The 11,688-nt window shown below is 44.0% G+C and overlaps 1 protein-coding gene across 5 annotated transcripts; it reads right to left on the reverse strand.

Annotated features, from left to right (window-relative positions):
- Positions 1-5,020: 5,020 nt before the first annotated feature.
- LOC147626909 (putative serine/threonine-protein kinase At1g01540) lies at positions 5,021-11,221 on the reverse strand. 5 transcript variants are annotated; one of them, XM_086815462.1, is made up of 8 exons: positions 10,903-11,221; positions 9,546-10,320; positions 9,301-9,405; positions 9,093-9,215; positions 6,888-7,058; positions 6,223-6,352; positions 5,893-6,105; positions 5,021-5,592 (listed from the first exon to the last, which is right to left on the reverse strand). In XM_086815462.1, the coding sequence occupies exons 2-8, from the start codon at positions 10,286-10,288 to the stop codon at positions 5,422-5,424; spliced, it is 1,656 nt and encodes a 551-aa protein (XP_086671588.1). In that variant the 5' UTR covers positions 10,289-10,320; positions 10,903-11,221; the 3' UTR covers positions 5,021-5,421. The 5 variants fall into 5 exon arrangements, 4 of the variants coding, with proteins under 4 accessions (XP_086671588.1, XP_086671586.1, XP_086671589.1 ...); XM_086815460.1 differs by having other exon boundaries at positions 5,021-5,598; positions 10,903-11,117; XM_086815463.1 differs by lacking the exon at positions 10,903-11,221 and adding an exon at positions 10,757-10,888.
- Positions 11,222-11,688: the final 467 nt, after the last annotated feature.

Raw genomic sequence — 11,688 nt, forward strand, 5'->3', positions numbered from 1 at the left:
GTCAAGTTATTTTTTCCCCACTAAAAGATACATTCTAATGATTGTGACATCTATGTAACATGGATGTCACAATCGTTAGTGGGGAAGACATAACTTGAGCATATCAACTCCCAATTTGTCAAAGATGGTAGATTTGGAATCTACTTATTATTCTTTTCCCACTAAAAGGTAGATTCCTAGGATTGAGGCATCTATGTAACATGGATGTCATAATCATTTGTGGGGGAATACATAACTTGAGCATATCAACTCCAAATTTATCAGAGACGGTAGATTTAGAATCTACTTTTCAAGGGTTTTCAATAATGTCACATGTCGGGGTTCTAACATATGATACATAAGTTTTACCCAACGATTTAGAATCTACTTTTCAAGGGCTTTCCAACAATATATCACATGTGGGGGTCTACATATGATAATAAGTTTCACCCATGACTCCCTTTTTTCCAGCCAAATTTTGTATAATGGAAAAGCTCGCAAACCCATCCTCACACGACCATAGTGTAAATCCAGCATCCAATGTATCTCATAACTCATGGTCAGAATATCGAGTGGTCCTGGCACAAAAGAATCACCTTGTAGGCTAGAACCAAGATGTGTAGCCTAAAGATACGCCATATAATCAAGTACCATACATCCCAAGTGGCATATAATGTATCCAAAGACAAATGTCTCTACTCCAAAGAGCATAGGATCATGTCAACATCTATGGAAGCCATGAACATGAGTCATAGTTGGTATCAGGCAGCAAAGAACTAATGTGAACCAATGTCGTTGTCCCATGTATCATCACTCAAACCATCCAAGACATGGTTCACTACATCATCATATGTATGCGCATAATCCATACCATGTAACATATCCTCATGTGCAATACTATCTACATGTATATGTCATCCCAAGCAAAAGCATGATCAACAATATCATTATAATCATAGTCGTCACACTGATACTGACAATGTATCCAAGTGGTATCCTCCACCAAGTGAATAATGTCATTATAAGCATAGTCATCACATTAAATACTGACAGTGTATCCACAGATGAGAAATAAGTGGTATCATCCACCAAGTCATTGTCCAGGGCATTCTCAAAGCCTCTAGAGTCATCCTTATAGATATGGTCTATCTCCATGAGTGATGCCCCTATATGACCCTCCCATATCCCATGATAAGTTGATCTCCATCACCCCACTGGATCTAAGAAGATGCCTGGATAAAATATAAAACTCTCAATATCCACATCATATGTGATCCACTAAAGATATGATCGATGTGCATAAGCTTGCCTCTCCTATGAGGCCTCAACTCAATAAAGTCATCACTCAGTCTCATGTACTATGGTTGACTACTCAAACACATGAACTATATCCACATGAGCGCTGCCAAGAAAGCCATGAGAAGTGAATCATGAATGCCTCCGCATGTGAAAACCCTAAAAGAGTAGTCTAACACATCTAACATAATAAACACAAGCCTATGCTCCTCATGGTCCATTATATTGGCACAAGTATCCATGAACCCACATGTGAAGTATCACTAATCTTGTGTGTAACAATGGATGCATCACTCATCACATACTCATGAGAAATCTATGAGAACTAGGAGTAGTGAATGAATCATGAATGCCTCTACATGTGAAAACCCTAAAAGAGTAGTCTAACACATCTAACATAATAAACTCAAGCCTATGCTTGTATTTGGTTGAGTACCTTTTCATATTGTGTGTACTCTATCAAGGGCACTCCAATGCCGTCTATGCCTACGAGTCCCCGACGAGACGGCATGCAGATTCTCCTCTTCCACGCCCACCGAGGAGACATACCTCGTCCCAGACACACTCACGCACACGCTCCCAAGCACCGTCACGTCAGGACTCACAGCCACCGTCACGTCAGGGCTCACAGCCACCGTCACGTAGACAATCCCCCAGTCATGACTCCACCCGTAGCAGTAGGAAGAGTGGGAGTGGAGGATGCGGCGGGTGCTTTGGTGGTGGGGGAGGTAGTAGGGCACGTGATGAGAGAGGAGATAGAGGGAGAAGAGTTAGAGGAGATAGTTCGGAAGAGGAGGAGATGAGAGAGGTGGAGGAAGTGATCTGCTATGATGTGACGGATAGGGACGGGATAGTGATGGATGCGAGGGTGAAAGAGGTAATGGAGTACATACGTGGGGTAGTATCAAACTTGTATAGAAATTGTTTTATTAAATTTAAAGATCAAAATAGCCGATTAGTTGGGGAGGTGATAGAGGCTGTACATAGTCGGTACCCCAATCCCCCACATGCTACATTCTCGGATGTATGGGGAAGGACGCGAATAAGGGAGATCTTAAGTAATAAAAGATCTCACCTTAAAAAACTCGCGTACGATGATGGGCTAAATGTAGCTGCGGGTGGCTATCCTGCCGAGAAGCCTGCCACCACTGCGGACAAACGCGAGTGGAAGGAGGCAAAGAAATGAGCAGAGGGCAGGCAGCATGTGGAGGCAGATGGAGACCATTGGATCTTCGCATTTCGGATCTGGCGGCGTCGAGTCATGGGAGGTAGAGTTCGTAAGTATCTTGCCACTGAGATATCATATCCACACTAAGAGACATATGCTCTTGAGAAGCATCGTAACTACATACAAGAAAATCCCAATCATTCTACACATAATTTGTTGATGCATCATCTTTACATGTAGTAGTAGTAGAAGAGAGTCACCAACAACCATACTAGATTGTCACCAACAACCATACTAGATTCTTTCTTCTTCTCTTTGGCTAGCCTCTTTTTGCATTCATCAATATAATGCCATGGCTACTTGTAGTAATGACACTTTCCCTTTTCCTTGGACTTGCCTGAATCATCCTTGTCCTTGTTTAATGACAGTTTGGAATTAGCCCTTGGCTGATAGCCATCTGTTTTGCTTTTGCCTTTCTTATATGCCACAAATGCCTGATCATGGCCACATACCCATAGATGTTTTTCCTTGTCTACTCTTCCCGCAACAAAAGCCTCACCAATTCCTGGAGTGTGTGTTAGGGTTTTCCCTCATAGACAGGTTGAGCAACGTGTGGAAGCTCAAGTATGACTTAGGCAAAGAGTTAGTGTCGTTGAAAACTAGTTGGCTATTTGGAATCACTTCATCAATGTTTAACAACTGTTTGTGAATCCTGGATCTTCGTCAAGTGATCTAAAATGATGCTCCCCTCATTCATATGCTTACCATCAAGCTGTCTTTTCAAATACATAACTCTGGCCTAGTATATAGCCTCTAAAGTATCCCAAGCATGCTTTGACACCGTACAAGACTAGATATGAGGTATAAATGACCTTGTGATCACGATAAAACAATTAAGTACATGGCATGTACATCTCTCGCATCCCATCTTCTTTAGTCCTGTTAAGGCACAATAGGTGCTATAGGGCCTGTTGCTGTGACCACCTCGCACATCGCCTCTTTGAGGTGTGCTAGGCACATGTCTACAGGATGGGTATCATCCTCACTCACATGACCCTATAGGCCCTTGGCCACAAGCAAGTTTTTGATCATAAAGCTCCACAAGGAGTAATTACTTCCCTTAAGCTTGTCTTCATGTGCCAATACACCAAATACATCTCCAAACTCCAGCATCTCCACCAAGTACAAACCCGACATGTAAAGGTGTCCAGGCACACCAAACATCCAAGGGGAAAAATAACCTCTATGATATGTAAAGGGAAAAAGTGTCCCTAGTAAGCCCCGGTTCACACAGTCGCTACCCACACATGTATAATCCTACATTGGATGCAACTCTAAATATACACATTGCATTAGATGCAACTCTAAATGTAGAGTACCACCTACATACATCATGTGTACACACTGGATGCAACTCTAAATGTAGACCATTTAGTCTTTCCATGCAACTTACTTTAGGAGGTCCTAGTACTCATGGGGTTGGTAAACTGGTTTGACCAACATGGCCTTCCGATGGGTTGTCTCTCCCCTTTTGAGAGTACAGTCTTGACTCACCGTTTTGGATCTCATTCCCCATACGGACAAAGGGATCACACAAGACATCAACAACATACCAGACTGCATGACCCTCGGGTCCCATGCACCCATGAAGTAACTAGAGAGCGAGCACACACACTTTTTAGAGCTAGATGCCCCCATTCCCACGGTTCTTGACCTTCCACCCGTGAGTTGCAGATCCAAGACATACTCCCACGACATGGAGAGGCCTCACAGGTGGACATGATCACAATCATCTTCTCTGTTATGGAGGACTAAGCCAATGCTTAGGTCGCCAAGTAAGAAAGGCCTAAGGAGACGCCCAAAGGTATAAATTGAAGGAAGAAGGTGGAAGCCCCTAGGAGGTTTACACATTAGAGGATTAATTGACCACATGGCAAGCATTAGGCAAATGGCCCAGCACATGAAATCAAGGAAATACCAATTGTGGGGTTTGAGGAAAGAGCATGGGGCCATATTAAGGCTGTGAGGTAAATGAACAAAGCAAGCCCTCTATTGAATTAGGGTTTTTGATGTTTATGCCTAATCTTTTTTTTTTTCGTACACACCCGGGGCCCACTCAAGTGGGTTTTTGATGTTTATGCCTAATCTTTACTCAGTCTTTACATAATTAAGGTTGTGACGTAAATGAACGAAGCAAGCCCTCTATTGAATTAAGGTTGTTGGTGTTTATGCCTAATCTCTACTCAGTATCAAGGCTGTGAGTCAAATGAAACGAAGCAAGCCCTCTATTGAATTAGGGTTTATGATGTTTATGCCTAATCTCTACTCAATCTTTACATAATTAATAATTGTTAAAATAAGAGTTTATAGTAAACATACATGTGCAAAGAGCGAGAGAATGTTTCAACATGAACCACCCAGAAGCAAAGCTTAAGCTACTGATAGCTACAGCTCGTGTGCTAAAAATAGAAGATCCAAATGAGAGTTTTGTGGTCAAAATGGATACAAGTAATTACGGCGTACAACACAATTACTCAACATATCTTTATGCTCTGCTTTAAAGAAGTGGAACAATATAAAATGATAATTGGTACCTATTTAGTATTGTATTATGTATATATATATATATATATATATATATATATATATATATATAGCATCTCCCACTCCCCTGATCAAGGTCACAAAACCCCCTCTTTTTTTTTTGGAGTGGTTCTGAGTCCCAAGAGCCAGGAAGCTACTGCTGATTGAACCAAACACAACCAGTAAGCATTTCCAGAAACCCATCAAAAAATACATAAAATGCTGTGAAGAAAAGATTCATAGTAATGCTGGAATTTGGGTGTTTGTGGAAGAACAAATCATGCATTGCCATGAAGTACACAGGAGAACTGGGTTCCGCCCTGCTCTCTCGACATCGTCCAGGACTTACACATGAGGTGAGGGGGGCAAGTATACCCCCAAGGGAGCTACAACTTTTAGCGTTCATATTTCCACATTGCTTTGGTATCAGCAGTGCCCGCGGATACACGGTCATCATGAAGGGTTCCCTTCCATTTCTGAACCGCTCTTTGTGCATGGGTGTGTTGTTGTAAAACCATCTGTGTTTGTTCAGTATTTCTTGCTTGCATATTCTCCCCAGTATTTTTCTGTTCCTTTTCAAAACAAAATTGATGCTAGTTTAATTACCTGAGTGACAATTACTCACTCCACACGCATGTGCGCGTGGAGAGAGAGAGAGAGAGAGAGGGGAGAAGGGTGGGCGGCGGGGGGTAGGGGGTGGGGAGGGGTGGGGTGGGGAGGGGAGGGAGAGAGAGAGAGAGAGAGAGAGAGAGAAACCTGGGATCTGCATGAACCATTAAAAGCTAACACCCCCCCCGCCCCCCGCCCCCCCCCCCCCCCCCCCCCCAAAACACACACACACACACACACAGAGGAGAGAGTCTTACCTCACAGAAGGGATTATCTTCAGCTGTTTCAAGCATATGCGCCACATGACCCATCTTTGGCCGCATCTGGGCATCAGGATCTATGCAGCGCAATGCCACTAAAAGTGCTCGCTTTAAAGCTCGTGGTGATGGTTTCACCTCCATCTTTGGATCAGCCACTTCGTCTGAACGGCGACTGCCTACCATTGCTTTTAACCAGTCTACCAGATTTACCTGCAACATACAACATCAGGACCAGGAACTTCTAGAAGGAAAAAAAGACGCTGGGGAGAAGGGATCTGCGCAGCTGTAAAATTCAAAATGACAACCTTCACAGGATTCAGCTTTCACCTCTCCAGGTGGCCTGCTGATATCAACAGGAACTCTTCCTGTGACCAATTCCGTGACGAGCACTCCGTAACTAAACACGTCACTTTTCTCGGTTAGCATACCAGTTGAGGCATATTCTGGAGCAACATATCTGCACATAGAAATCAAGAAGAAAAAACAAGTCAAGCAATTGAACACCTCCCCCTGTGTGTGTGTGTGTGTGTGTGTGTGTGAGAGAGAGAGAGAGAGAGAGAGAGAGAGAGAGAAACCCTTAATGGATTAAAACCCTGTTTCCTGGGAATCTTATGTGGTTGGCTGGCTTCACTACGACATTGAAAGGTTCATCATCATCATCCCTCTCTCATCATCCTCAAGACATGTGGACATTGATGCCCTACCAGCCACCCTAGCTTGATGTTCCTTGGACCTTGGGTCATCGTGCTATTGTATTCCTGTCTTTTTCCAGTGTTTTATTTTTCTGTTTTACCAGGATCAGTGTAACACTTGGATATTTTGTAATACCTTTTTTTGTCTTATAGACCCTAGTGGTCTTTTGAAGACGTTAATAAAAGTTTCTCTCTCTCTCTCTCTCTCTCTCTCTCTCTCTCTCTCACACACACACACACACGCACACACACGCACCCACGCACACATGCACATGCCCTTTTAAAACTCAACTCACTTACCCGAAAGTGCCCATGACCCTTGTCGTGACATGGCTGTTTCCTGTCCCCAATAACTTCGCAAGTCCAAAGTCTGAGACTTTTGCATTCCATTGACTGTCTAGTAAGATGTTGCTTGACTTGATGTCACGATGAACAACTTTAGGCTCCAAGCCCTCATGCAAATAGGCCAGCCTGCAATCTCCAAATTCAAACATAAACAATGTATAAACATGAGCATATAGATGTCCATGAATTGGTATGGTCAAGCACTGAAATGCAAAAGGTGCAAATGTCTGCAAGCTTGTGGAAGAGATTGAGGATACGGAGGATAGATACAAAGTCAACAGAAACATCCGGCTGGATGAATATTGTGGCCAAAAGAAGCCAACCAAGGTCTGGCAGGAAACCTTTGGACCAATTGTGATTCACACGTCTTCATATGCATATGCACATGAAATTTGCATGTTCATCCTTCCATACCATGTGCTACAAATATGTTCTATTTATTTGGCTACTTCACCTGACCCTCATTCCCCTCCCCTCACCTGGATCTCTGGACATCATCTCTGCAGTGTGCTGTGTAACTACAGCACTTTCTGCAAACTGTGATGTGTCTCGAAGTGCCTATAGCCTAGATTGTCTTGCTGAAATTATTATTCCTCAAAGTAAATGTCATCAAGGTCTTGATCATTGAACGCCATGTCTGTGTGCAAGGCGGGCACAACACCATACAATGTATGTATGTACTTCTTCCTACAGTAATATAGATTCTAACTCTTCTCCTTCAAGGTGCAAGTGCCTCTGCAGTCCCTGAAGATTTTCTGCTGTCTCCTTGAGTTCTAGGGCTAATTTGGACACCTTCATCGCTGAGCAATACTGCTCCAGAGAGGCTGAAAGCTGCTTAATGGAATGAATGCCCACATGCAGGCCCAGGGCCTCTTTTCATGAGGGAAATTGCAGGTTGACGTGGTTGGTCAAGTCATGACCTGAAGAATAGGGAATACACCCCTTTTCCCCCTTCCTAAGGGCTTTCTCACATGCCTTCCCACCATTTGTTAGACATACCAATCTGTGCCTGGAATTTTGGCTGATTGTAGTGGTACTTGAAAGTGCAACTCCAGAGTGCCCCACTCCAGGGCAAGTCTCAACCTCCTCTGTAAGTAAGGTCAGTTGGCTCCTCATCCTTCTTTCCCTGCGTGTTCTTCTGATCTGTCTATGGAGCTGAATGTTCTGTTCTTCTTGAGCACCAGCCTCTCATATTCTTGGGCTATGGCAAGTGCTTCATCAAAAGAGGCATGTCTTAAAACATTCACATGCCATAAGCTTGGGTTGCAATCAAAGATAATGGTCCTTGTTGTGCCCATTTGAAAAAGTGCTCAACTGTATGGGCTGAAGGCTGGAGTGGGGCTGGATGAACAAATATCCTCAGATTCATCCACGCTTGGCATGATGCATATAGCAACTTCAAAATCTTGACAAATAAGAGAATGGTCATGGTCAGGCCATTCCTGGCAGGAAATCAGCAAGCTGGGAGCAGCCAGAAAGCAGCTTGCCGAGGAAATGATTTGCTCATGATAACTCCCGTTTGTCACGGGTGTGAGGGGTGGAGTGTCCAGACTCCAGATTCCTGACAACAGTCCAGACTCCAGACGACAGTCTGCTGCAGGTTCTCATGACAACTGAGGATTATAGTTCTCAGAATTTGTGCTGCTGACTTGTCACAATGGTATGCAAATTCCGCAGAAGAAAGGCAGATAATTGTGCTGTTGAGATAGAGCCTCCCATGACCCAGCATGACATATAGCAATAAAGACAATGGCGAGAGCTTCAAGACCAATGGCTCAGTATCACCCTTGAACAACATTCCCAAAAAAGCTGGAAAGTAAGTTTAGCTATAAATGTAGAAGCAGATGTTGAATAACATGTTGGGACATGTAAGCGATGACAAGTAATTGAAACCAAGAGACTCAAGGCCAATAGCTTGGCATGACCAACAGAACGTGTAAGTTTTCTTGGGTGAGTTGTATATATTATAGATGTTGGGATTCATACTCGCGCCCCCTGCTTGGGACATGGTTCAATAGCCACTCAAGCTAGAGCCCATTGACTCAGAGAGTTTGAACTTTACTTACAACAGTCAAAAGCATTTGGCCAAAAATTCAAAGCCATGCTATCTTGCAAGAAAGCTATAGGTATTGGAAAATAAAGGCAGCATCAAAAACTTACCCTCTTGCGGTGTCAAGAATAATCTTCATCCGGATGTCCCAGGAGAGTGGTGGAATATCTCCTAAAGGCCCATGAAGCCACTGCTCCAAATTTCCATTATCAACGTATTCATAAACAAGCATCCTGGCCAGCAAAAAGGACACACTCTCTTCACAATTACAAAGAGAACTGGTTTGTATTATGGGAAAAAATTGTGTAAGAAGAAAACCTTTGGGAGCCCTCCATACAGTAACCAATAAGGCGAACAAGATTCTTGTGCCTCACACGTCCTATGGCCTCTACCTCTATCTTGAACTCCTTTTCTGCTTGCCCGCTGCAAGAACCAAACTCTTCTCAACACATTTGACACATTCACCATAACTTCACATGAAGAAAGCAAATCACTTTATGTAGAACTATGCGGGCACTGTAACCATGCAGTGCCATAGTCAAGTCAGATTCACATGGTTGTACCTGTTGTTTAAAAGGTTCTTCACGGCTATACGAGTGCCATCAGGTAGCTGACCATGATAGACGATGCCATAACTTCCCTCCCCGAGCACATTGGCATCAGAGAACGAATCTGTCGCCACCTCTAGCTCTCGTTGAGTGTAACAATGGCCCCAGTTCAGATCAGAAGCCTCCGGAACAGAGATCCCTGTAGCTCCTGATGGAGCTGCAGAATCTGCAGACTTAGAGTCACCACTAGCATTTGAGTCTTTGTCTAGAAAATGGGGCTGCCTCCTCACCCCTTCAAAACCCCCTTTTCCCATGAGGAGAAACGGAACTCTGTTAGCTATTTCTCGGCGGACCTCTTCGCCCCGTTCAGCTTGCTGTGCTCTTCCAAAACGTTTGCCCTTGTACTCCCTGTCAGCTTTGTCCAAATTGTGCGCTCTAAAAGGAACCCCATCCACAGCATGCACAACCTCCTTCTCCATGAGTGTTCTGTCATCCAATATGCTGCTTGGTAAGCAACTGGAGCCATCTGAGAGGTGTTGGGCAGGTGGCTTTCGACTACGGTCCACCCCAATTTCTATAGAATCCTTATGGATAAAGACCCTAGGTCTTCTTGTGGGCTTTCTCCTTGAGCTTAGCCACAGCGACACGAAAAAAAGGGTCAGAATGACACATACTCCCACTCCGATGCAGATAACAGCCCAAAGTTTGAGCCCAAACATGCTTGTCTTTTTGGCAAGGTGGTGGTTTATAAAATCCATTGCAGGTGCAGTAACAGGGGCACCTCAAAACCCTACAATCAGTATAACCCTAAGATCAAAAAATCCTTACTGTAAGAGCTAAAAATAGATTTATTATGACCTAAACAAAGCAGTTTACATATATCCCCCCCCCCCCCTTCCCCCCGTTTCCACCCTCCCCCTCAATGACCCTCTCTCTCTCTCTCTCTCTCTCTCTCTCTCTCTCTCTCTCTCAACCTCTCCCTCGCTCGCCATCCTCCCCCATCCTCTCTCTGTCTCTCAACCCCCTCCGCACCCCCCCCCCTCTCTCTCTCTCTCTCTCTCTCTCTCTCTCTCTCTCTCTCGCTCTCTTTGTTCTTGAACCAGATACTTACAGTAGACTTGGAAATCAATTGCATTACTGTAGCTCTAAATAGGAGATAATAAAACAAAACCCCACAAGTAACCCTAATTATAGTCCTAAGTTTGCAGTAACCCGAAGGAACAAACCCTTGTGTTTCTGATTATCCTTAATGCAGAATCCTCAGGAGGCGAACTCCTACCGTAGCCCTAACACAGATTCTTACTGCTGGAGCAGATTAATGATCATATGAACGCGCCAAAGCAACCAGGGGAGACAATGATAAGAAGGGTACCTGATTTCCCACTTTGGGGTTAAACTTCATATAGTGCTGCTGCATGCGATGCTCTTTTCGCCATGGAGCTTCTACACTTTGCAGTCGCCTCATGGCTATGGAAACAGAGCATGGGCCCAAAAAGAACAGTAGTAAAGAAGAAGCAAAGCTGTCAAACGGGAAAGCGGACGGGAGCGGGAGAGAGAGAGAGAGAGAGAGAGAGAAGGTGGTGGCCAGTGATCTCCACTATCAGCAATAAAAAGAGAGAGACAAGATCTGTCCACGCGACGTGGCAACTTCCAAGTACAGCACGAGCTGTGCCACGTCACATTCAAGTTTTCGGTTTTACAAACAAGGTTGTCTAAGGTCTTTAACACCACTCAATACCAACCCCAATTCTCCATAAATTTTTAGACCTTTGTGCACAAATATCTATCTTAACTGTACAATATTGCCAATCTCCATAAATTTTGTAGACTTTTGTGCAAATATCCTTTTCTTACTACACCGTAAATTGTTGCCCCAAAAGGGCACTTAGCCTAGCTCTCTGGGCTTGTGTGGACTTTTCCTGTTCTCCATGACTTTTGTGCAAATATCTAACTAAATAGTAAAATATTGCCAATCTCCATAAATTCGTAGACATTTGTGCAAACCTCATATTATAACTAAATTGCAAAACGTTGCCAAAGGGCGCTTAGCCTAGCTGTGTGGGCTTGTGTCTTCGAGAGAGGAGGCAAAGTGCAAATCCCCACAATTGGTATTGTGGCTACTTAGTGGTCACAAATGTACACCTTCGAGCGCCAAGAC

Source organism: Cibotium barometz, chromosome 21 (genome assembly GCF_041138505.1).
Source record: "Cibotium barometz isolate CiBa-2024 chromosome 21, ASM4113850v1, whole genome shotgun sequence".
Lineage (NCBI taxonomy): Eukaryota > Viridiplantae > Streptophyta > Polypodiopsida > Cyatheales > Cibotiaceae > Cibotium > Cibotium barometz.